The sequence below is a fragment of the Stegastes partitus genome, unplaced genomic scaffold (genome assembly GCF_000690725.1).
Source record: "Stegastes partitus isolate 25-593 unplaced genomic scaffold, Stegastes_partitus-1.0.2 Scaffold251, whole genome shotgun sequence".
NCBI classification, from domain to species: domain Eukaryota; kingdom Metazoa; phylum Chordata; class Actinopteri; family Pomacentridae; genus Stegastes; species Stegastes partitus.
This window is the reverse complement of record NW_007577982.1, coordinates 300552-327608: the sequence shown is the minus strand read 5'-3', so window position 1 is coordinate 327608 and position 27057 is coordinate 300552. Positions and strand designations below refer to the sequence as shown.

The 27057-nt window shown below is 39.9% G+C and overlaps 1 protein-coding gene across 2 annotated transcripts in view; it reads right to left on the bottom strand.

Annotated features, from left to right (window-relative positions):
* Positions 1–13485: 13485 nt before the first annotated feature.
* spop (speckle type BTB/POZ protein) overlaps positions 13486–27057 on the bottom strand; it is a 124643-nt gene continuing 111071 nt past the window's right edge. The window contains exons 9-12 of one of the 2 annotated variants that reach the window (XM_008281935.1): positions 22306–22428; positions 19203–19345; positions 14722–14868; positions 13486–14627 (exon numbers count right to left, since the gene is read on the bottom strand). In XM_008281935.1, coding sequence (XP_008280157.1) covers positions 14724–14868; positions 19203–19345; positions 22306–22428 — 411 coding nt within the window. In that variant the 3' untranslated portion in view covers positions 13486–14627; positions 14722–14723. Of the gene's footprint in view, positions 14869–19202; positions 19346–22305; positions 22429–27057 lie in introns of both variants that reach the window. The other variant, XM_008281934.1, reaches the window with a different exon arrangement.

Below are 27057 nucleotides of genomic sequence, written 5' to 3'. Positions count from 1 at the left end.
CACTGGGAAACAGTGGAGACAAATGGTGCCTGTACATACTATCAATATTTTACTACTCATATTTTTTTATTTGTTTGCATAAATAATGCCGGTCTTTTTCTTTCTGTTTTTTTTTTTTTTTTTTTTTTTTACAAAATCTGTTTATTTATATGTATGTATTTATTTTTTGGTAATTTTCTGAAGCAGACATGTGCTGTAAAGGGATTTTGACCATTTTCAGTTCCAATTTGGCTCATTTTTTTAATGACAGAGCACATGGTGTCACACATGATGAGTTCAAGCACCATTGAAAAATTAAAAAAGAAAAATCTACATCAGTTGTTACAATTTCTGGCTTGGATAAATGTGCCATTTGGGATTTATTTATTCTTTTTTTTTTTTAAAGATAACATCTTTCAAATCCATTTGCAAGCTCTGGGATTAAGACGGATAATGACTTAAACTGGGATTTATTGAGAATGTCTGTAATATATAATGGAATTAATACTTTCATAAAGATTTCTACTTTTACAAGTAGTTGTTTTAGTTTCAGCAGTAATCCTTGTCTGCAGCACAGTTTGTAGCACATTCATACTTGCAGCATTATTTAAACAATACAAAAAATGTACATTTCTCAACAGGGGACTTGTGAACCAGCAGAGCTTTATGTCTTCAACCTGCTTGTGTTGATTTTGAGACATTTCAGACATTTGATTCTGGACCAAAGTAAAGAAACCACGGCTTAAACAAACAGAAAGACTCTGACACACTGTGAGACATGCAGCCAGCAAATATTGATCAGTGCAGTTTTAAATATTTCAAACTTTTCATGACTTGTTCAGCTACCAGCACACAGAGCAGACATCTCTCAAATCTAGGTGTGGACACATTCGCCGTAGATATTCATGTTGGATTAACTGACTCTAGAGTTCACACAACCACCACCCAGACCACCATTTCACTGTGAACCGGAGATGTTTTTCACTGCGTACAGTTTTATCACAGCTTTCAGACTTACCAAACGTACTGGCCCTGGGTCACGGAATTCATCTCCAGCTGGCTCAAGAGCTAAAAACGAGTATAATATTCCTTTCTGTATCAGACATGTTTACATCTGTGGAATCACATCAAATACAATCCGTTTGAGAACTTAAACCAGACCCCGGTGTAGTATTGATCCTTCCACAGGAGGATCATGTGTTGGATGCTGCCGCCGCATCGGCGTGGATGAAGATCTCCTCTGCTCCCTGCGTCCCAGTGGCAGGTGATGGTAAAAGGCTAAATAAATAAGGCCTGGCTGCAGGGGGTCGCCGAGCCGTGACCTTTCTGCCCGTTTGCTTTGAGAGCTGCCTCAGCTAGCCGCTTCCCCGAACTCCGGAGGGCAAATTTTAATCAGCAGCGTGCCAATGGTCGAGGCAGTGCATCATGCTTAACGAGGCTAAAAGAGGGCTCTCATTTACCCATGCACAGGTAACAAATGGGCCACAGAGCTCGTAAGACAACCCTGTTTCCTCTTTTCAAGTCCTTCAGTCCTCTCTTCCACTACCTCTCAGACTATCTCATTTTAAGGGGTGATTTTTTTTTTCCTCTCGTTTTAATTCTAACACTATTCTTTTAACTCTTTAGACACCATTTGTCTTTCATGCCAAGCAAAGCAATTCCAGAGCAAATATTTATCTGAACAAGGCCTCTATCAGTTGGCTGGATATTTGTTTTATGTGTTTGGTTTGTTTTCAGGTTATCATCAGATGCACCTTCACAACCCTAATGCAATCCAAAACAAGCGTCCTGCCAAAAATCCTGCCTCTAATCTACACATTTCGTTGTTACTTCATCAGAGAGGAGTTGGTCCGGCCCTGGCAGCAGAGTCCATATCATATGTAGTTGGCGGGTATTATCCTAGTAAAGGGGGTTTTGTGATATTTTATCCAAACACATGTTCTCTCTGAGAGTCTCATACATTCAGACATGAAGGTGAGGCGTTCACTGTCTGCTCAGTGTGCAGTACATGTGCTAGTGTTGGGACAAACTGGCCAACAGGGACATTAGATGGTTTATTTTATCATCTATGCCTTAATAAATGAAAATTTTGGCTGGATGTCACATAAACAAATGACAAAGGGTGTTGATGATGAATCAGTTTTTCTAAAAACATATCCATACCCTTTTCTCAGTCATCCAACACTTCCAAATACTTTGGAACAGACTAGAGAACTACGACACCAGCTGTTCTTATTTTAAAGACTATGACAGTGTGAGGATACTCGAGAACAGCGGCTCTCAAACTTTTTCAGTTTTGTGTTTTGTGTTCCCCCAATTTGAATTCTTAACATATCATGAGTACTAACTTTGTTGTTTGTGCATTAATGCGTGAAAATTAATTTGTTTATTCCACGGATTGATCTCTTTACGTTAACACATTAATTTTCTTTTGAATGAATGACTGAATTGAATTTATTTCGAACAAATGGAAGCGGAAAAAATATAAAAACAAAAGAAAATCATTTTAAAAAGAGCATCAAAAAAGAGCAAAAAAGAATAATAATATTGCAGAATTAAATCATAATATTAACAAGTTCAAAAAAGGACTGGGAAGAAGAATACATTTTTAATTTTGACAGCCCTAATACAAATTTATTTGATAAATGTAGGCTTTTTAGTCTTATTCTTATCTTACTATTATTGTTATAAGTTTGAGAACCACTGCTCTCAAACATCGTAGATATTACGAGTAACATTTCAGATGACTATAAAAGCTAGCACTTTCAATTTCAAGTGGTATGAATAATTTGTGACATGGCACCTTTGGTAAAAATGTAAATAATATGCATAGAAACCATTCACGTTCTTACCGAGGCCAGATTGTCGCACACTGACACACACATACATATGTCTACTTTACCAAGAGGGCTCCATCGAGGTACGGCGTCAACAGGAGACCAGAGTTTCTGGTCATTTTGATGAAATAAAAATTAAATAGAAAAACTTCTTGTCAGATATGTTGTCATATTGTAACTGCAAGTATGAATTTTTATTTTTTTAAGTTTTTTTTTAAGGCCAAGTGAAGAGTAAGAACCTTATTCAGCAAAGCCTTTTTTAAAAATATTTGAAAAATCTTCATAAAATGTCATTCTGAACTTTTAAACAGGTCACACTTACACAAATATTGTGAAAGTCCTCCTAATAAATGAGTTTTTCTGACAAATCTTTCCTTGGCTTGGTGGACGTGGTTACTCAGTTGCTCAGGCTAATGTCCTGCATCAGCAACAATTACATTTATTTTTTATGTATCTAGATATTAAACATGAAAAAAAATCTAGTTTAAATATTTTTAAAAGTAGTATTTTAAAATATTTGTAGCACTTCACTACAAAATTGTCCTTGTTTTTCATTTCCCATGAGTGGACCTCACATTTGGCTATACTGCTACACCATTACAATGAAGGGAACGAGTGTGAGTTTCAAATGGGACCTTTCTCATGCTGTGATTTGGTTTTGTATTGTCTCCTCATAACTTCATTCTTGAGGGCAAAAACCTTTCATGTGAGGCCCTGATTTAAAACCACAGTTTGTCGTGGTCTTATGAGCATCTTCACAGCATTCATTTTTAAGTAATTCATTATTATAGCAATGTCACATTAAAGATTCAGAACTATTCTTTCTCTAATAAGGACTACTGTGAATACTGATTCAGTCCTCCGTGCATCCACACTGGAACGTGACTATCGTTGCATTCTATATAAAAGGTCATTAAACACCATCTATGAGATATGAGAGCTCTAATTTAATTCGAACTAGATTACTAGCCAAATAATACATGGTGTGTACAGTTAAGCCCAAAATGATTCATACTGTGACAATTGATATTATTGTTATTATTATTATTATACAGCTAGATCTAGGAGCTGTTTTCTTGCTGAAAATTACATAAACAAGTGACAAAAGACGTTAAGACATTATGTTGAGGAAGTAATGATGAATTTCTAATTTTGTCAAAACTATTCCTTCAGCTTGCTTTTGTGTATGTTGGCTTTGGATAAGACTAGTGTGACACTTTATACCAACACAATCACAATCTCCAGAGAACAGAGCCAAGCGCTAACATTTATTTATTTATTTTTAATTTGGCATGAATATACACATAATGTAAAACTGTAGCAGCACTGCTTTCTCATCTAGTGTCACCGAGAGGACAGATTTTATTTCTCTTGTACTTTTGTTTTCAAACCTATCACATCTGTCAGCTACTTTACTGTCTCAGCTGCTCTTCCTGCTCACTGCTAATCATCCATCCATACATTATCTATACACCGCTTAATCCTCACGAGGGTCACGGGGGGGCTGGAGTCTATCCTGGACAGGTCACCAGTCTATCACAGGGCTACACTTAGAGACACATTCACACCTACTGACAATTTAGAATCACCAATTAACCTAAACATGTTTTTGGACCTTGTGAGAGGAAGCCGGAGAACCCGGAGAGAACCCACGCTGCACGGGGAGAACATGCAAACTCCACGCAGAAAGATTCCGGTGCCCCCAAGCGAACCGGCGACCTTCTTGCTGCAAAGCAACAGTGCTACCAACTGCTCCACCTTGCAGCCCCACAGCTAATCACTTTCCTGTTATTGTCCTATTTTGCTATTCTTACTCATCCTGCCTCCTGTGTTTCCTCATTGCATATATTGATGTATTAAATGTAAATCTCCTCAGTCTTTAATTTATAACACAATCATTTATGAGGGAAGATTGTTTTTAGTGTTGTTGTATTTTCTTCGGTCCTGAGGAGCATTTTGTTAGATTCAACTTGTCTGAAAAGTGGCATACAAAAAAAAAAAGCCAGTTTAATTGAATTAGCAAATGTGAGCATGCTAACACACTAATCTGAGCTGGTGAACATGGGAAGCATTATCCTTACATACCCCCACAATGTAAACATTTCCACTGTGAGCATGTGAACATGCTGATAGCATTTAGCTCAGAGCACCACTCTGCCTCTCAGATCTGCTGCAGACTTGTTTGTATTTCTTGTGTTTGTTGTCAATAACTCCATTTTTTTTCTGCATTTACTGTGTGAAAACCAAATGGTGCCTCTGAGACATTAAAGCTCTACTCTACTCAGGCCCCCCATTTATTTTTCATTCATCTCTCCTTCCATTATACTGCATATCCTCAGCCCTATTTTGACGGGATTAATACTCCGGAGGGAGATGGGTAGTAAAATATTTCCCCTGCTACTTAGTAACTGAGCTAATAATTCCAGATGGAATTTCAACCATTGCTAAAATACACGAGGTAGCTTTAGAGGAGGATATTTTGCAAGGAAAATTATGCAAGCCCAATTACCAGCAAGATTTTAGCTCCATCGGCTCTCACTTCAAAATCCATGGCGTCTGTTTGAACTGGGTGAAAATCACTGATCAGAAATAGATCCACAGAAATGAAGGAAGCTTTAGCCAGCAATAATTGGGTTTTCACAAAAATTAGGAGACCTCTGCTAGTTACTTATTAACCCAGGAGATGTGTGTGTGTTGTGGCCTCGGTCCTATCTGCTACCTCTCTGTTGTGAAGAGTGTTGTCCTGATGAATTCAGCTCCATCACTCCTTGGCTCCACAGGTCTCATTACAGCCAGGCCAGTAGGGAACATTCTAATAAACAGATGAAGATGACACTCTTACAGCCTGCGCACGCACACACACACAAACACACACAACCTTGAGAAAGATTACACCGGGGACGAGTACAAAATAAAAACCTTTCACTTGATTATTTCGAGTAAAATAAATCACAGCCCTCAGACACACACTCTCACCTCAAAGCAAGAAAAATAGAGATACAATAACACTCGCCGTGAGAGCGCGAGCAAACATGAGGCTATAGATGACAGCGCTCCTTGTTAAGGGAAAAAATGGACACACACATGCACATTCAAACGCACCCTCGAATAATGAAACATATACACCCGTGCACCTTCCTCTGTTGCACTGTGCACAATAAGTCTTGCTTCATTAAAGCCAAATCTCATCCACTATCAGTTTACAACCACAGAAGTCGTTTGAACCGCCGGGGAAATACAATTCCATTCCGTTTCGGGGTTATCTTAATATATGAGCTTGTCTTCGCCACATTGGTCTGCGGTTATGAGCCGGGCAAACACCCACAGCACTGCAATATTGCACCGGCACATTCGCGCGACGGATTGGAGCACACAAAGCAATTAGCAGCTCATATATATATGTGTAATTGTGTCCGTGTGTGACTCAACTCCCATGTCTGCGTTTTTTTTTTCTTTCTTTTTTTTTAACTCTAATTTCTACATCCACTGTTATTAGCAAACAGTTCATTGCGGATTGCAGTTTGTTTGTTTGTGCCCCTTCCTCTAATCCTTAAGAAGATCCTGTAAGAGTGCAGGATTCTGCTAAAATGGCAGCATTCCCAAACAGGTTCACTTCAAAACTAGCACCGGCGCTACTGTTGCTGCAGAATAAATAGCTTTATGAGCTTTAACTCTCTCTAAGACGCAGCGGAGAAGCCGAAACAAGACAAATGGTGTGCAAAGAAGACAAATCTCTCACTGCTGTCAATGTCTGAGGTGCTCTGGCCATCCATCCTCCATCGCTCCTTCATTCACCATCTGTCTGGCCCTATCCCACCTGTATGACACCCGATCACTCTTCATCCCTCTATCCATCCATTACCCCTGTCACTTCATCCTTCCATTTCTCTGCCCCAAGGCCTGAGCTCCTCTCGCCTGTCACAGATGATACTATCTGAGTGGATTACTTGGGATATCATGAGGGATATATGGTCAAATATCGCCCCACAAAGGTTATAATACGCTTAATAATAACGTTGAAGTCGGCAGTGTTGTGCTGGTGGCTCCACATGGTGACTGGATTCCACTTTCCTAAATCTGTAAATTCCTGGCGCTGCAGTCATCAGTATTTCAGTGTAATTTTACAGAACAATTTGTCATAGTCTTTTTAATGTTGGTTTTTATATGTTTGAAGACACATTAGGACCAAATCAGGCAGCACCATGGCTGAGTGTTTACTGACGATAGTCACATCCATATATTTCATGCAAACCTAAGGAACCAATCCTGTTTAGTTGCGAGGTGGAGCTGTTGGTATCATTATTCTTCTTCAGAATCTGTTTCTGGTTCAAACTTGTGTGTCTGAATTACTCCAATACTACAACTTGCCATTGTTTAGTAGAGTAGTTTTGTAGAGTTTGAGCAGAGTAGTAGGTGAGCTGGTTAATTAGATGGATGGAGACAGAGGCGGGACTTCAAAAAACTACACTGGAGTTAGATTTAAGCCATATCAATTCAGAAAGAGGTCATTTTCATTGAAAAAATATTAAGAATGTAACTTTATTACACAGAGATGAGTTTTTCAGAGTACAATCAATGATCAGAGACAGATTTTTATAAGGGCTCCTTCAGATGTTGATATCCTTTGCAGGATTTTTTTCCAACAAGTGGTCACACTGACTATGATACAGATGTGAAGGTTCGTAGAGAAGACGACCAGATTGATGAAGGATACCCATCCATTAACCCATTAGCTATACCTGCCTTATCCTGTGGAGGGTTACAGGGACCCAGTTGACCATCGGTGAGAGGTGGCTTACACCCCGGACAGGTCAGCAGTTAATTGCAGGGTCAACACAAAGAGACAAACAACTATGCATGTTCACAAAAACAGCAAACTTACCAATCAACGTACCATGAACGTATTTGAACTGTGATTAGAGGCAACAGTTTTCAGTCAGTCTTAGGAAGACCCTGTACACTACATCTAGATCGAAAATTGAGCTAAAAGGACAGTAAATATTGGCTATAAATTCTTCAAGTGATCAATAAAATTGATCTTATATGGGGATAAAACATCACATTTGTCCAGGAGACAGCTGGTAAAATTGTCAACTAAAGGAGACGAGGCACTGAACAGTTGAAAAGACGAAAGCAACATGTCTTGCAGGAGAATTTCCACCAGCCCACCTCGCAGCCCCACAGTTGCTCAAATTTGTCTTTTTAGTAGCCTATTAAGCATTAGCCCATTAATGACGAACTATTAATAAAACATGAGCGGCGTTAGGTACGCCTCATTAAGGAGACGAGGCTCAAGCATGCTCAGGTTTGATCAGCTGAGGTACTTGTTAGTTGTGATTATTTTTTACAAAAAACTCCAAAGAGACCAAACAAAAGGAATCTGAGAGGCTATAAGAAAAATATACAGCAGTGGAAAACTCTTGGAAAAGTGTGAGCCTTGTAAAATCTTTTTTTATAGTGTAATGAAAAATGTGGCGCAAGACACTGCCGACAGAGGAGCTGTTTGGGTCAACATCATTCTTTCTGTGATCTGTCAATACTGGAATCAGGATCAGCCTATTTATCACGATCATTTATTGATTTTACAGACCAAATATGTTTTATAGCACTTTCATTTCTATGTTACATTCCTGCTAATGCAGAGCAAGACTTTGGATAGTCCTTACATGAATTCTGAGTATTGCCTAGAAGCAAAATAGAAATAAAATTGGAGCCAGAATACCTCACGAGAGGATCATCTGCTTATGGATATACAACACAATTCACCAGAGTTACCCAAATGTCCCATATGCAGACGCTAGGGTTACGGTTAGATGTGCGCAGAGAAGCTTCTGGGCTCCTCTCATTTAGGCCAAAAATGATCAAACAGTTGCTTTGACAAGAGTGACATAAGGTGTCTCATGTCACATTTGTTCTTTGCTCATTTTGCTGTGCACACGTGGAGCCTGAATGTCAACAAACTGTTGTGAATGAAATTGGAAAAACGAATGCAATGTATGCAAGAACCCTGATTTTAGAGTAAATGATGTCCTATCACACAGACTTCTCGTGAAGATTAGAATCTTTCTGCTTGTTTTTTTACATTTTTTAATTGTTATTTTTAATTATGTTTTAAATATTCTTATATAATTATTCATTTTGTGTTTCCCTTGTGAATCAATAAAGTTTATCTAAGATTAGCAATGGGACATGAGAGCCATGCGAGTTTTCTTTCAGCATGCAGTGAAAGAAGTTCTAACATGACATGTTTGGGTAAAATCGCGCACATCACAACGCTGGAACGATACATCGTCCAGCCCTCGTCGTGACCCTTCCCTCGACTTCCCCCCTCGTCCCCCATCTCCTCCCCCGCTGTCCTTCCTCCTGTCCGGGGCCGAACACACCAGCAGGCATCAATCTCGGCCCGGCTCTTCCTCCTCTTTAGCGATGGCGGGCTGACACAGATGCAGAGCTTGTCACAGACTTTCACAGCATTGACCTGCCACGCCTCGCTCTCCCTTCTCCCATAAAAGGAGGAGTGAATGATGGGGAGCCGAGGAGGAGGGAGGGGAGTGACAGACTCATACAGCATGCATAACAACTGAGTACGCCTCTCCACATGCATCACTCCATCTATCTCCCCCTGACTGTCTCATCTAAGGCCAATGGAGACACACACACACACACACACACATCTTTACAAAGACACAGAAGGTTGGCTGCAAGCTGCTACCCAAGCTGACTATCAAAGCTAGAAAAAAAAAATAAAAAATCACACCCTGATGCCTCAAACTCCAGCTCACATGAAGAAGGTCACACTGACAGGCCCGACTCCAGTTAACAAAGCCTCTTCCTATCTCAGGGACATTCCCAAAAAAGCAGTGTGCTGACATGCGTGCCCACTCAGAGAGAACCATATGCCTGCCATGTTCACACACTCGCTCGGACTCGCACACATGCACACATACACACTCTTTGACCTTTACAGCACAAAAAATTCTCAAACTCAGAAATGCAGGCTGGGAGGCTTGTTGTCAGGGTCACCGGGCATTACAGAGAGTAAACTACCGAATCTTGTTCTTCACGGTTGGCCTTCAGTCTGATTTTATGTACATGCTGTCATTGTAATTTGCAATATGTCATTTTTCTGGTGCAATAATCCAACTTCCTGTGTAACATTTCTTTATCGTGTGTGATATTTTTACTGACTCAGACTCATTGCCAGTATTGCTTATTACTTTTTCTATTCTCGTCTTGTGTTAGCTTACTTATTTATATCTTCAGCAATGTGTAGCACTTATATGTTGCTGTTTTAAATTAGTCACTTCATTTTTCACGTTATATCACTTTGTTTTCTGAGCTATATCTGGTAAGTTATGAAAGTTTTATCTTGTGTTTCTCCAGCAGTGGGCTTCACATGGTTTCAACCAAACAAGTTGGATGAAAATTACTCAAATAGTGTATTTTATGTTAATATTTTCATATATATAATCATTTTCCTTTATAGTGTTGTCCAGACTGACTCCACTATTGTGATACAGTGCATATCAATAACACCAAATATGCAAATACTTCAGCATATGTGTGTTACTACTAGTGATGTCAGTCACTATAATGGGACAAACTACAGAATGTCACTTTATTGTCTGTCATAATGGACAATTGTCTTTGAACCATCTGGCAGCTCATTAACACACGGCACACAACAACACGCTGATAATATGCTCAAATTTAAAGCGGAACAAGACTTAGACCTTGGGAACCGAGCAAGTTGGCGTGATGATGTAGTCATAAAAATGATTTGTGTGTGTGTGTCCATTCACTCACTGTGAGAAAAATTAGTCACTGCAGGAATTTTCCTTTTGATTTTAAACTTTTTTTTTCTAGACACATTTCTAAAATACACAAAAATGTAACATTACAAATGTAGACTATGAATTAACATGTCTAATGTAAAAATAAACCTCAAACATTTAACTGTGAATAAGCATAAAATTTAAAATTGTTTAAGAAAACTGAAATTCTTTTACATAAAAAGACTTAAAATACATTTACATATTTAGCATAATTTCAGATTATCTAATAGATGACAATTAAATTCAAGTTTAATCCTGTCAATATATTTCTAAAATTAGATGCATTTAGTGACAAATAACAGAAAAAGAAGTATAGGTTCTGGAAATCACATAGATTTTTAAAAAAATTATTATTAAATGAGAGATTTTGTTGTATAATTTTAATAGCATAGTTTAATTGTTTTATATTATTGAGTGTTGAATCCAGAAGTTTTAACAACAAAAACATTGAATGATTGTGTTTCTATTCGTGTATGATAATCTGTCACTGAGTGTATATTACATTATGTTGACAACCACAACAACCTTTCACATCAAAGTCTTTATATATGTTATATATATGTTTCAATGCAAATGTATTTCAAGTCTTTTAATGTCAAATACTTTCCACTTATTTTAAAGTAAGTACATTTTGTGGTTATGTACAGTTACAGTTTAATGTTATTTTATATTAGATGTGAATATTCACAGTGTATGTTTGTAATTTCATTGATATTTTCATCTATTTCAAAAATTCCTAAAAAAAAAATCTGTAAAGAAAATGTTCAGAAAATTGCAGTTTCAGTGTGTACATGTTGGTTCAGGCATATAATAAAATATACAAAGTCTGCTGAATGTAGGGCTATTATGCTATTTTCCCTTAATGACAGATAATTATATTAAAATCTTCAGTAAACAAGCTACAAAATGAGTCGCAAAATCCCACATTCATTCCTGAATGACTGGAACAGATCCCTCTTTTCTCATTTTTCTCCTCTAATAAAGGCAGAACATTCTCCCTAAAAATATATGTTCAAGAAAAACATTCTCACTGTTCCGTCAATTACTCCACAACCAGCACATACTGACGCTGTTCAGCAAAGATAACTGATTTAATTGAATCATCAGCTCGACTAACACGCGCTGTGTCATGCAGCTACAGCATACTCTCTGTATCACAAATAATGGCCTTCCCTGTGTTTGATGAACGGCAGGACAATGGCAGAATATCCCCAAAGATCTGTGGCCAGGGCTGACTGTTTGATGAGGAGTGATTTGCAGGGCTCAGGGATGAGCTTCCTCAAAGCCCGCTGGGCCTCGACTTTGGTCAACACAGAGAAATCCCTGTTAAAATACGGTCCAAGAGAAAGGTCCAACTCTCTCTGAAGTGATTACAACCTATCCGTTCTCTAAGCAACGCTACAGAGACCAAGTCAAACAGGCCTGCGACCGAGAGCGAGAGCCGAGTCTCCACGCGACACAGCTGGATATTAGCCGCCGTGATCAGACGAGGTCGACGGCGCGTGCACACGGGGATTGAACTTTGATCACAACAGGATTAAGTTTGAAACTGAAATGTATTACTCAGCCACAGCGATCTGGCAGCAAGTTGCTAGAAGCTGTGCATTAATGAGTCAGTCACTGGTAGATGTGGCCAAACTGCATAATGAGAAATAATGAAGATTTCAAGGACAAAAAAGACACTAACATGCAGGAGAAAATTCAAAATATATGTATTTTACAGGTTTAGAGGGCAGACATTGCTTCAGTCGCAGGGAAAGCACTGAGGTTAACAGGCCAAGGTAAAAAGTTGTATGTTGTTAAGCTGGGCAGACACTGCTTTGTCATTCATTTTCTGTGTTGTTGTTCAGCCTCCCATTTTCTGCCATTTTTGTGTTTAGATTGTATAAACCAACTGATCAGTTATGATGTGGGAGCTCAGTTGAGCTCATTTTGTCTTGTGACACTTCAAGTAAAGTTCACATAAACAAGACAACCACAAACTATAGTCGAATCAGCCACAACATTAAAACCACCTCCTTCATATTGTCTCAGTCCCAGTTCTGGTGCCAAAACAGCTCTGAGCCACACATGATATGGGTGTTCTGCACGTTATACCACAACACCAGCATGTATCTTTAAAAAAAATGGGAAAATAAATAACAATGTATCATAGCTACACACTGTCAAAACAAATTAGTGTCTGACTTTCAACTTTTGTCAAACTAATCATGGGCGACGTGCCGTTCCTTCGGAAAAACTGATCAAATCTAACAGTCAGAATCACTTTATTGTACATGTCTGAGGGCCAAAAGTAAACCAGTTGCACTAACTTAATTCTGTAAAAAACAAAAAAAAAAGATTCTGCACTCCTTTGTGCAACTGTGAAGCCGTCAGTGATTCAGCTGTGACCAACAGTCACTTGACAAACATTCTGGGAGTTTTCAGCTGAACTGCAGGTTGTGTTTACACAGAGCAGAGAGGAGACCAATATTAAAACTAACTAAAAATGTAACACATAAAATATCTACAGTATGTAGAGTATATTTTTTCTAGTGTTGGTAACACTTGTGGGCACTAATTCCAGTTTTTTTCAACATTTTGGTAAAATAAATTATTTTTAAAAATTTACCTTAGGCTTTTTTTTTCTTCTTTCTTTCTTTCTTTTTAAAGGTTTTTCGTAATATAATTGTGTCACAATGCACAGAAGATATTTCTAAGTTCTGTCCATCGTGATGTTTCCATAGAGGTGCAGGACTTCATACTGCAGTTAAAATGAGCCCACAGTGAAAATGTGACAGAAACAAGAAGAAACTACTTGGGGTTCAGAAGGCTAAGGTAAACTTTTTTTTTTTTTCTGATGTCTATAAAAACAAAGTACATAATATTAATTTAATCACAGATGTAAATGATATATATCTTAAAATCTTACAAATGTACTTTTACATCCTTGTGTGATCACTTTTCTTGCGGGGGTTCTTCAGGAGCATTAACTGGATGATACCTGTTCAAGTTACATCCATGTACTCTACATGTTTCCCAGCAGGGTTTGGATCAGTGCTATTCACATCACCTGTCAGTGGTTTTAATGTTGTGGCTGTTTCAGTGTTGAGAAAAAAGAGAACGTCAGCAGTATTTTATGAAGTTCTACTATAAATGAAAAGGACAAAAAAAAGAAGAAAAAAATATGGAGCTGCAGATAACTGGGAGGATCCAGATTGTGAGGTTTGATCAAATTACATGACAACATGTAAAATACTGCTCCAACAATATTAAAACAAGCCTGTGACAGGTTACAGCTGTTCTTTTAGCAGCATTTATGCCAACCAAAACATATAGCATGCCAGAGATCCAGAGAGACAGACTGTTGATCATTCATTTGATTATTCAAACACTGTAACTGCAACTCAAGCTGCAGAAATTCCTCCCGACTCTAAAATTAGTCAAGTTTGGGGCTAAAATGGGGCCAAATCCACACAGTGTCTGCCCGGCTCTAAGACACAGGCTAAACAGTGAACATTAAAACGTGTTCAGATTTGTCTTCTTTCATTCAAGAGAATTGTTTGTGGCCTAGAAAAACAAGACATTGAACAAACACTATTTAAATCATCAACAATGGGAACAATAGTCTCTCACTTTCTGGCTGGTTGATCCTCTTCACGTGTCCTTTCACAAGCGCAGTTTGGGCTTTAACACTGTACAAGGCAATATAAATGCCACAAAACAGCATCTGTCAGGGACTCAGCACTGACTTTTCAAGCCAGAAGATCAGTTCTTTATCTAACTGTCTCTCAGAATGAGGTTCTAGGATACTGAATAGTCAAGGCTTTTGGCTTCCAATCCATCAATATCTGGGATCAGACTTTATAGAATCCCTACCTACAGAGATGTGTGGTACCTCCTCTGTGGCTCCAGTCCTGTGGTTCTCTGCTCTGCCCAGCTGAGCAGCTCCCCCAGCTTCATCTAGCCAAGCCCCGGGTGTCAGTCTCAGGCGTCTCTATGGGAGCAAAAGGAGGACTGTGAGGGAGGAGCAGTGAGGTCGCCGGTTCAGGAGGACGCAGCAGGGTTCGGACAGCAGAGTCGCTCCCGACCTCTAGGACTGTTTCAGACGTTTTCTCGGGGGACCCAGGAAGGGACACTGGGCCGAGGCCAGGGAGTGGTAGGCCTCGGCCACCAGGTGAGGGTGAGAGTTCACCATGGACTTCCAGCCGGACGTCTCCATCACATCAGCTGCATGACTGAGAGAGGAGGAGAGGAAACATAAAGTAGTTTAGAGAAGAAACTAAACTACACAAGTACACAAATAAGGCAGTTTTTCGAGAGTTTGGGATTATAGGACTCCATCTGTGTAGAGCGCAGCTCTGAGACATTAAGGATTTGTCATACCAGCTGGCCGAGCTGTTATTTACTTTATATTTTTAAATATTTAACCCCGCAGGTCATTTTGGAGATAAATAACATCATACAAATAAAAGGCAACACTGAAGTATCATAAATATGTGGGCATCCGAGGAAAAGTCTGTGAGTCATAGATTTGACATGTAATGTCATATCTGGAATAATTAATCGATTAATCAGTCGATCGACAAAACTATTTTGACCGTCAGTTTAATTCTCGAAGTCAAACAAAGAAGACAAACATCACCTAGTTGTTAATGCTTATATGTCTTTCATGATGGTAAACTTTATGTAAATGCTTTATGTAAGCCTTATTTAAACAGTTTAATGTCTGTACATCATGTCTGTGCCAGGAGGCTCGTATAAAAGAGATTCTGAATCTCAATGAGCCTTTTCCTGCTTAGGTAGAGGTTAAAAAGGGCTAAAGAAAACAGAATATCTTTGTTTTGTTTGACTGCAAGAAATCATTAATACTCTTTAGAGAACCACAAAGATATTCCATTTACTGTCATAATGGAAGGAAAAAAGCCAGACAATAGGAAGCTGTAACCCAAGAATCTGGCTGATTATTAAAATAGTTAGTGATTAATTTAGTAGTTGACATCAAGCCGTTCAATTGATTAAGTGCTGCAGCTCTGTCTATTGTACAAGTGGCTGGCTGAGAGGGAGCGACAGTAAAGCAATAGAACAAGATACGTGGATTTAAAACGTATTCGTCACAAGTCCCTCAAAACATAGCCAAGAATGCAGTTTAGTTGTTTGGGAAGGTCATTTTTGGGAGTCAGGGCTGGTTTTTTGACATATTCTGACCTCCCTGCGTTGTGTGTGGGTGTGTGTGTGGACGGGTTTGATAATTAACTGATAGTGAGTTTACTTTTGGTCATCATCTGCCCACATATGTGAGCTTATAGCAGCAGGCCCCGTGGCGGTCTTCACCCTCCTGACACCCTCGGGGCACCGGGCTGCTCTATCACGCACACCGCTGCGTGGCCTTTAATGACATTTTTCATGTTTTATTGCGTGTAAATAAACAACGGCGTGCGCGCCCGTGTGTGTTCGCACGCGTTTATGTCTTGCTCTCGGCGCTGCGTTGTGTAGACGTGGTCATATGCTGTCCACACAGCAGCTCCAGACCTCCAGCTAACCTCTGACTCTATTCTCTGTGGAGGAAGTGAACCCCTGCTCGCAGTAATGGCCAGTATGCTGAAGCTGAGACAACAGGCCAGCGAAAGGGCACGAGGAGAGCAGCCACAGCAGGAGAGGAAGGAGGAGGGACGGACCGATGGAGAGCAGAATAAGACAGCGGCGGTGACAAATAAATAAACAGGGAGGTGACGGAGTGAAGTCCACAGAGGCTGAGAGGCCTGACGGAGCGAGTCGAGCTGGGATGTGACGGTAAATTAAACTATGACCTCCAATGAGTGCTAATCAGTAGACAGCTGCACGATATTGGGAAAAAAAAACACATTGCTATGTTTTAAGAAATGCAGAAATTTTCCCCAGATAACCTGAATAACACGACTTGGAAAGAATTGATTATTCTGCAATGACTGATTTTGTATTAGAGCATCTGCAAGGAAAATTTAAAATATTATTAAAAAAGCTAAAGAATGACATTTTACTGTGAAGACTACAAGCCTGTATAAACCTTTCTCACTGGCAAAGACAGCCAAAATACTGTTTTGCTTTGGATGACATTCAGATCGGGCTCCTCACACAGAGCTTTGTGGTGCTGATTTAAATGACAAATTCACTGCGTTTCCTCATGTAATGGTAACAACTGTAAGACGCTGGTGACACAGAACCTGTTTTTAGTCAACATCAACCTTTCCAAAGCTGAAATATTTTCACCAAACTGACCAGAACTGCATAATTACAGACACAAAATCTGATTATTTTGATCAGTATTGAGATCACAATTATTTATCACAATATCCATCCATCCATTATCTTTACACCGCTTAGTCCTCACTAGGGCCACAGGGGGCTGGAGTCTATCCCAGCTGACTTAGGGTGAAGGCAGGGGACACCCTGGACAGGTCACCAGTCTATCACAGGGCTACACTTAGAGACAGACAACCAAGCACACTCACATTCACACCTACGGACAATTTAGAATCACCAGTTAACCTCAACATGTTTTTCAACTGTGGGAGGAAGCCAGAGAACCTGGAGCTACACGAGGAGAACATGCAAACACCACGCAGAACGATCCCGGGTGTCCTCAACGGGACGCGAACCAGCGACCTCTAGCTGCGAGGCAACAGTGCTAATCACCGAGCCGCCTTTCAGTCCATTTATCACAATATTCAACGTTTTTTTTTTCAATTGTTCCCTGTTATGCGACTTTCCTGCTAATGTACAAATCTGAATCCAAATAAGACGTCAAAATAACATTCACCTGAATTCTGTGCATCTCCTTGAGGCAAAATAGTACGAAAGAGCTCAGACTGGTGTCACCAAAAGTTACTTTATAATAATGCAGTAAGCCATTGTAATGTCAGATGTACCCAAAATGAACCCAACAGATTTTACCGACATGTGCTGTTCTCAGTAATCAGAGCATTTTAAACGTCAGTACTGCAATTGATCATGTTCAAAGCCAAAATCAGAATCCTGATTAATACATTGATTATTTGTGCCGCCCTCCAACTGATGATGTGCATGTTTTTTTGCCACCACATTAGCCTTTTCAGTGTTTCTTTCCTACTTCTTGCTCATTTTGCTTTGCACACGTAGAACCTGCATGTCAACAAGTTAAAAAAGAAGAAGCCCTAAACCAGAGTAAATGATGTTCTATCAGACTTTTCTTGTAGATTAGACATGGGGAATGAGAACTGTGCCAGTTTTCTTTTCGAATCAAGCAGCAAAAAAGTTGAAGCATGATGTGTTTGACTTCATTTAACTTCCTATTGCACATCTTGTGATGAGACATTCCAGTGTCAATGCTGAAACGGTATATCCTGCAGCCTTAATCATTACTGTTATGAACAAAACCCTGCTCCCCTGGCCGCCTTGAAAATTATATTTCATGTTGCAAATGCATTACCAACATAGATTTATTTTATGTATTTAGTCTGGCCTAAAGATTCATGTTGGGCTAAATAAAAAAAGTGACTAAGCTCTTTTCTATAAACAAAGTGGATAAAGATAGTTTGGGTGGCTTTGCTCTCTGCTCCATCCCTGGAGAGGATGAATAAATGAGACAGAAGTAGGAGAAAGAGGACTCCTATTGTCTCGACTAAATGACCGTAAGCTGCTTGTAAAGACCGGTCTGGAGAGAGGTTAAGGTGCTACTGAGGGAAGGATTATTGGTTCCTCCGTGTCGTCTGCTTTCGATATTCGTCCTCCAAATTGATTTTTGTTTTGCTGCTCTTGTTGCTGTCGATTGTGTCCGCAGGAGGAGGGTTGATAACGCTTTGCTGGCCAGGAGTCCCCTGTGGCCAATTTTCCCACCACCACAACAACGCTGTCGCAAATTAAACTGTCATAACGCCCATAACCACAATTAATGACTGGGATTAGGGGCAGAAATCTGCATTACTGAACACCTTTAGGCACACATGAGCTCTTAAGCACAGAACAGGAGAGAGAGAGAGAGAGAAAGGGGAGGGGAAAAAAAAGGGAGGGAAGACGGGAGCGAGTGCAAAGAAGGGAGTGAGACGGAGCCCAGGCAGGAACAAGGCCAGGAGATGGAGAAAAGCTGCAAAGAGAGGACAGAGGAATGAACAAAGGCACGGAAAATGTGCCTGGCTGCGAGACAGAGAATTCAGAAAACACAGGGAAGGTGATGAGCAATTTAGGTAGCGACTGAGAGAAAGCTTTTTGTTTCAAGCGAACATTCAAAGACCGGATCAATCACCTCTCCATGGACATAAATAGCAGTCATTGATGCTAATAGGCCCCATCTTACCTAAACAGGCTGCCTGCAACATGATTAACATCAGCAGCTGAGGTTTATTGCTAAATGGACCAATATGATATGGCAGCAAAATTGTCTGATCTGGGGATTAAATTAAATTTCCTCGGGAGACAAAAATTGCTCCCACTGAAAATTAATGACTTCCTTTGACGAAAAGCTGAACGAATGAGTGTGTGCGTGTGCGAGCGAAGCGATGTTTGCATATAAGTGTGGAGGTAGCTCTGGAGATGGATGATCTCGGCGTAAGCTCACTAGTTGATGAAGTCCACGGCCTGCGTCTTGAGCTGGTCGGCGCTGTGAAGGTCGGCGAGGATAAGGATCTCGGCGGCGTTCTCCACAGACAGACCCGTGCACAGAGCGTCCTCGCACATCACCTTCAGCCTCTCCAGAGCATACTGCCGACGACAGAGAGAGAGAGGAGAAACAGCAGGTAAACTAAATTACTTAAACAGCGCTGCCACCAACAACTGTTGCCGCACTGTGTAATGATACGGAAACACAGAATTACTCCACCGCGGCGGCGACGAGGTTTAAATTGAATAAGAAAAAATATGGCGAAGGGAAGGTAAGGTGACAGTTATGCAGACTGAGGAGGGAATGAGGATGGGATAGGGGATTATAGGAGAGGTAGAAAGAAAAAAAAAATTCCACTGAGTTTGATTACAAAATTGCTAGGTACAATAACCTGCTCTCATATGCACACACACACACTTCGGCTACACTACAGGGGATTTTACATCAGCACAGTATACTAACAATGATGTAAATGAACCTACACAAAACAAGACTCGCCCGAGGACATTTAAGACACATCTTACATATGACGAGGAAGCAAAGCAAAGTGTTTTCTGCGACAAAGATTTAAATACTGTTTTAAGCAAAGTGGAAAGCTGTGAGTTTGCACTTCACACAAAAAGGAAGCAAAGTGAGGAAATATCTCATTTCTCTCAGAGACAAGTCGCAATATTAAAACCAGTGAAATGTTTTCAACTGTTTGGTAGGATTATTGCAGTAAACACACGAAAGCTGACGGCATGTGAACGTGTCTGCTTCGTGAATGAGCACCCTGATCACCTTCCTGTAAAATCTTACTGGTTCGTACCGAGCATTTCCATATCAACTTTAATGCAGCTAAAGTATGAACTGCATGAACAGACAGACACGCACAAGATCACAACATGCTTTGAAGTGTATGAAGAGATTTTTCTTCACTTTTTAGTACCATCACTGATCCAAAAATATCATGGAAAGCAAAAGACAGTTTGCTGCCAAAATCAGAAAACACCTTTGTGTTTGTTCACTTTGCTCTACAACTTCAGATCTGTTACACACTGTAATGTCCTCCAAACGTTTTGATGATGAAGGCAGACTGTAACAGATTAATGAGACATGATGACAAATGCAATCTTAGTTTTGACAAAACATCAACAGGAGATGAAGTTTAGTTTGTTAATTCTTTCCTCTGAGTTTATTTGATAATCGCAGCATCAAACAGCAGCAGGCTCCATATGAGCATCTCCACATTCACACATTTCATCATATACGATGACACTGTGGACTTTTCTTCACATCAGTCACTGTTCATCAGCTGCACTTAAATCACTTGTTATATAGCCACCAGCTATCAGGATATTTTTTGTTTTACCACTGATAAAGATTATCATCACATGCGGACAGAATTTTCAGAGTTTAGGAAATCATAAATAATGTCGACTATTCATATTTTGGACGGTTTGTTGAGCTTGCTGTTAGTTTAGATTTGGTTTTTTGTTTATTAGTACATCACTATGTATTATACATCCCTGGATGTACTGTCCAGTGTGGCTCTCTGTGTTACTGTGGTGGGCTGATCTGAATGAAGCCATGACAAATGTAACATAACATAACGACATAACATCTACGTCTGAATGATAGAATGTTGTCACTTCAGCAGATTGATGAAGCAGCAATGTTACTGTGTCTGAAAAGGGCTTAAGAGGAGTTTAGTGTCCTGCTAGCAGCTCTGTGAGGCTGATATTTAGCTAATATGATGCTTGTTTACCATCTTAGTTTAGCATGGTAGCAGGCTAGTATTTCCTAATTTGTGTGAAACACAAAGTTGAGGCTGGTATTGTAGACAAATGACAATTTTGTCCAAATAGTCGAAATGAAATCATGAAATTCATTACAATTTATCCAAGTACAGGAAAATCCATCAAAGCATTTTTGTTTAAGAAAACAGAAACAAAAGGGGACTACAAAAGTGTTTGAGTTATATTGTAAGGGGACCAAGAATATCTGCAAGTTTGTGCAAGTTTATCCAGTAGCTTGAGATATTTCACTAGTTAGGGGAAAAATCTGACCTTCTGATGGTACAAGATAAAAAATAATAATAATAATAAATGAAAGTTATTAGTGAATTTCAAAGAAAAATATTTAACAGTTAAAGAGATATTTAAATCTGATCAAGCAAGTGGCAGACCAAATAAACATTGCATCGTCTAAGTTAGTCTGGTAATTTCGTATTATTCATTCATTTAACCTTTATTGAAAAATGGCAGTACATTGACGGTATGGAGGCCTCATTTAAAATGTAGAGAAGTACAAAAATAAAAGATGTACAGGCAAAAAAACTAAACAGACAACAATACAAGTTAGTAGACTAATAAAAACATGAATTAGAACATTTAAGTATCATGGATATAATTCAAAAACAAATGAATCAACTGAAACAAGAGCAGGCGAAGGTAAAACATATATATTTATATATAATACTGTAGGATCTTAATCTTAATATTTAAATTAGCAGAGTAAAATAAAATATATTGTATGTACCTAGCCTTCATTTTTAAACTTGTTAGGCACATTTGCATAATAAATAGAATTTTATGGTTGTAGACTTCATTTTTTTCAGCTAAGCAGATACAGCTACAGTAAGAAAGATCTTTGAGAAGAAGCATTAGAATAGAAAATAACTGTAGTCAGAACACAACAGCATGTACCTACTGTGAGCCGTAAGTAAAAAAAAAAACAAAATACAGGTAAAGCGCTTCAATAAGTGGCAAAACTCGAAGAAAAAACAAGGCAGAATGAATTAGATGCAATTTTAGACCGACAGAGAGGAAACCGTAAATATGAAGGAACAAACAACGAGGAACAGGATTCATTGTAAGTGTGAGCATGTCTATACCTCCCACAGTGGGGTCGGTTTATGTTTTGCTATAAAAGTATGCCTTGATGTGACTGTACAAGTTTGTACGTGTGTTGAGGAGCATTTGGCGCTTCTCAGGTGTATTTGTGGGTACATTATCGTGCATATCAGCTTGTGTGTAAATGTACATAGTAACAGGTGCGGGCACACACACTCTCTGTGTACCTTGTCAGCTGCAGCCAGCAGGTCATCAGCCATCTTGTCCAGGTTGGGGGCCTTGCCTGTGTAGATGAAGCACATCATCTCTTTGAAGACATCTGGCTCCACGTCATTTATCTCCACACGATTCTGAACGGGTGGAGAGGACAGGAGAGGAGAATACACACAGGGTTTAACCGAATAAAAGGCGAGAGAAGAAAAAGACGAACGCTTTGACAATCCTTCAGAACTACGCGCAGCAGCAGAGTGTTTTTTTCACTTCATGTGAATATCCCAAAAACCTACCTGAATTAAACTCACTCACCTTGTTTAGCACACACACAGGGACAGTCAGCCATGCAGTGATACAAAACAAGCTCCAAATAATGAAATAAAAACCCTCTGAACAGTCTGAACACGTTTCGGCAAAACTACATTCTAGTACATAAATTTAATTCTTTTCAGCTGATTCCTGAAAATTAATCCCGAGCATTCATTCCTTGACGGTGCCTGCAGCCACCAAAGTAGGCTTTATCGCTCCCTGGCACCGTAACCTGAACCTTTCTCTCCGCACTGAGAGGAAGAACAAAGCAATAAACCAATTATAACAGTGCTTTATCGTCACCACGGTGACCAGCGGCGTTTTAGCAGGGTCAGACTGGGTGTACCAACAGCTTAGTGCGTTTGTGTCAACTCTGACCACTCAACAGCAACATAATCACACCGAGAAATAATCGAGGCAGAGTCTGAAAGCAGCTGGTCTGAGCTTTACAGAACACAGTCTGCTATAGTGGCCTTTTACGGGAAGGCAGATAACACACATAAACACAAGAAGGCACAACACATGCAGCTTTAACAGGTGAAACAAATAACCCTCTACATTATGTACATACTAGAATCTACAGTACACAATATCGCTTAAATGCTAAAGGATTCAAAATTGTACCAGCTCGAAGTGGCGGCATTATTTCTGCGTTGTCAGGTATAGTACGTCCTCTCATGAACAATCAAAAACAAATGCTTTATAAAGACTATAATGAAAATACAGGCCTCAAAGTAGAAACTTGAAGCAACAAGCGAACAAATTTGAGTACGTCTGTCATTTCCAATTTGGTCAATCGTATGAACATGGCTGTAAAATGACATATTTCTACAGCATCCAGGTCATGTTAATGCTAGGAGCTTCAGTGGAAGACAACTGGAGAAGACTCAGCTGTTTAGCTGCATGTCAAGGATGTCAAACTGGAACCGTTAACAGGTCCTTATAATGCAGTCTTGAGATCCCCAGAATGTTTCACCACCATTACCATCTTGGGCCCTCCCTGACCTGGCAGTTTTACAACCATTCACATCCCAAGCTAAGCGAACTTTCAGTTCCTAATGGGCCATATGTCGTTTGAGTTGGGGGTCACCATATATATCTGGGACCTGCCATCAGTCACCTGAAGAAGCATCCTGTAGGAGAAGTCAAACAGCAGGGGGTATAGAACGAGCCATGGTACCATTAATCAGAGCTGCAGTGTCGTCCTTCTGCATTGATGCCACAGACAGTGTGTTATTTGCACAATCTTGCTCTGAAATACAGGCTGTAAGTGTTTCAGACTTGGCACGGGGGTTATCAATGGAAATCTGAGTTTTTGTGACAGCCCCAAGAAAAAAACAAAACAACCTTGCTTTCTATGAAACGTTGCTAAGGACATGACAAAAAGCGTGAGAAATACTGGGAGCACAATCTTTCATCAAGTAAGACCAAGACACATTTGTTCACCTATAATGAGGTCCACCATATTGAAACTGGCCAGGACGAGCACAGTGAATGCATCGTCCTGACGGTGAAGTACAGAGGTAGTGTGACGATAGGATGCTGCATGAGTGCAAAAGGTATGAAGTAATGACACATTTCACATCTTGCATTTTCTTACTTTTATTGCTAATCACAGTTAAAGGGTGGCGTGAGGGGTGAACTAGTTTTATCCTGCTAATTTTTGAGGTGTGTTGGAGTATTAATTAAATTAAAAAACTACCCTAACACAACCATTCTGGAAGTTACACTTGAAAAATTTACAGGAATTTCCTCCGTAATGCGACAGCAGCTTTCAACACTGTCTCACAAACAGACACCACTCCTGTAGTTACAGTGTCTGAAGCTCGCCTCTATTCACAGAGCAGTCCTCTATTAGAGTGTTTCTTTATGAGCTCATTTGTCTCTCCTCTATAGAGTGCTGCAGAGGAGGGTTAACCCATCTATCTGTTTTCTCTGAATCGTATGGGGACGTGGCCCACCATCTCTCCCTCTTTCTGATGAAGACGCCCACTTAAACAGCAATTAAGATGCATTTCCTGGCTCTGTGCTTTATAATTTCCCCATTTGAGCCGTGCAGGCATCAATATTCCGCTGACATGACGGCTAAATCACCCCGGTTCAATCTCACCACCTCCTATCTGGTGAACACAACCGACTGTGGCACGGTCCCTTTGCATCACATGTACCACGCACTGTTTTGTTTCCAACCTTCAGAGGACATTAAATTTATTTACATTAATTTACTGGACACTCATCCTAAGCACAATCACTACTTGCATAACACTAAGCCATATCCTAATCTTAAACCAAGATTTATGTCCTAACAATATGAGTAATACCAAGACAGACACAAACACCTCAATGGACACATAAAGGAAAGCAATAACACTGCATATATCGTTTAAATACGCATACATACACTCAGTGCCAAACATAAACTTCCATTTAATGCATCTATGTCTATACTAACCACACTCAGGGCAAATAAAATTAACATAAATGCAGGTTTCAGAGAGCTTAATTTAAGCTACTACGCTACAGTACGTGACACTGAAATTAGAAATTTAATCACCTAAAATCAGCATATTTATGAATAAATATAGTTACTGGGGGCAAAACAAGGCAACCTAATAAAGGTGTTTTGCCTCACATTCTGTCTGTACACCATATTAATTCCCGAGCAGCGAACTCAGTTATGTTAAGTAAAGAAAAGCACACACGGTGGATGAAATGCTTTGCATATTGTTTTATCCACTTCTCTTTTAAACTTGACATAAAGCAAAAATTAACCATTTTGTGGCAGCAGAGAATTATTTGTTTTTTGTTTTACTTTAAATGTGTAACATGTTTTTGCAATACTGTATATTTTCAGGCTGCATTGTGGAGCTTGGGGGACAGCCGTGGCTCAGGTGGTTTGTCCTCTCATCGCAAGGTTGGTGGATGCAAGTGTCCTTGGGCAAGACAATGGACACTGAGTTGCTCCTGACTGCAGGCCAGCACCTTGCATGGCAGCTCCATGGTCACTGGTGTGTGTGTGTGTTGGTGTGTGTGTGTATGTGCGTGTGCGACTAAATGAATAAGAAACCCATTGTAGAGCCCTTTGTAAAATCTAGCTAAGGTTCAAAAGGTGTTCCACAAGTGCAGATCATCTACCATTTAGAAAAGGGCAAGACTGAAAAATGTCAGCCAGTGTTCGTGTTGGAAAACACACTGACTGTTTGCCAGTAAGTGAAGGCGTGACATCAGAAAGACGCACAGTGAAACTCATTTTTGCAAAAAAAGAATCACAGAAATATGTGGCTTCCTAAGCTTTCTGTATAGGGATGAGCAAAAAGAGACTGTTCCTGGTGTGTAAGCAGTAACCGCCATGAGTCAGGATGTATGATGACATTATCCCCATTTGTACGTGTGTTACCCATGTTTTTTGTGACCACTGCACAGTTTCTCCATGGACTGCAAGCTGGTCAAGAAAACATTACGTTTTGTGTCAGTTTGCAGCCGTGACAAGCTAATCTTCATGTGCAGGATCATCACAGGTGACTAGAGGTAGGTCTGCGGCTAACACCACCAAGTTGTTTTCACAGTAGAGGCACTGATCACACAAGATGAATAGGGTCAGGGGTGTACCAAAGACATGTTTGTTGTTTTCTTTAACACTCATGTGGTTGTACTTCGTGAATTCAGCACCTTGGATTGGACTATTAAGGCAAAACCCTACTCACCAGATTTGCTTACCTGTGACTTCTTTCACTTCATCAAAATTAAAATAAAATTAAAGGGTCATTGTTTGAACAGAGTCTTATAGTACATGTCCACAGGATCTGTCACATTAATGCTTTCTCTGTGCTGCCTATGTGAGCAGCCATGCATTGCATTCTGATAGCGTTGTGATGCATTTCCAAAGACAGGGCGTCACGTTGCCCACTCCCAATTTGCAGGAAGTTGAAGTCTAGGCTACTTTATGCAAGTAAGGAACACTGAGCGTGATCATCCACCTTTGGAAACTTCCGAAAAACTCTCAAACTAATTGTTACTGTGCTAAAATGAAGTTAGACTCATTTCAAATGTTTTCAGAGTTTGGTGGACTGCTTTCGTCCTACGTGAGAAAGTTTGCAAACGGGGTGTCGTGTTGGTCCAGTTTGAAAATCAAGAGCAGGCAGCCTCCGAGTAAAGCGTTTGTCCAATCAAGTGCAAACAACATTTGCACATCTGTAAGAAGGTGAAGCAGGGGTTGGATATTTGTTGAAAAGCAGCTGTTGTGAATTCATGGTGAGACTGCTAATTTGCACAACCCAAAAGCATCCTATGACGGGAAGCATTATTTTATTCAGCAGGAAGTTAAGGGAGAGGTGAAAAGCTCTGCATTATCTCAAGTGCAAACAGGACCACAAGGTCAAACAGGTTTTGAAAAAGACATCTTTGTAACATTGGCTCCTGCCTTATAACTGTCTGTAAAAGCTTCTTTTTTATGCTGA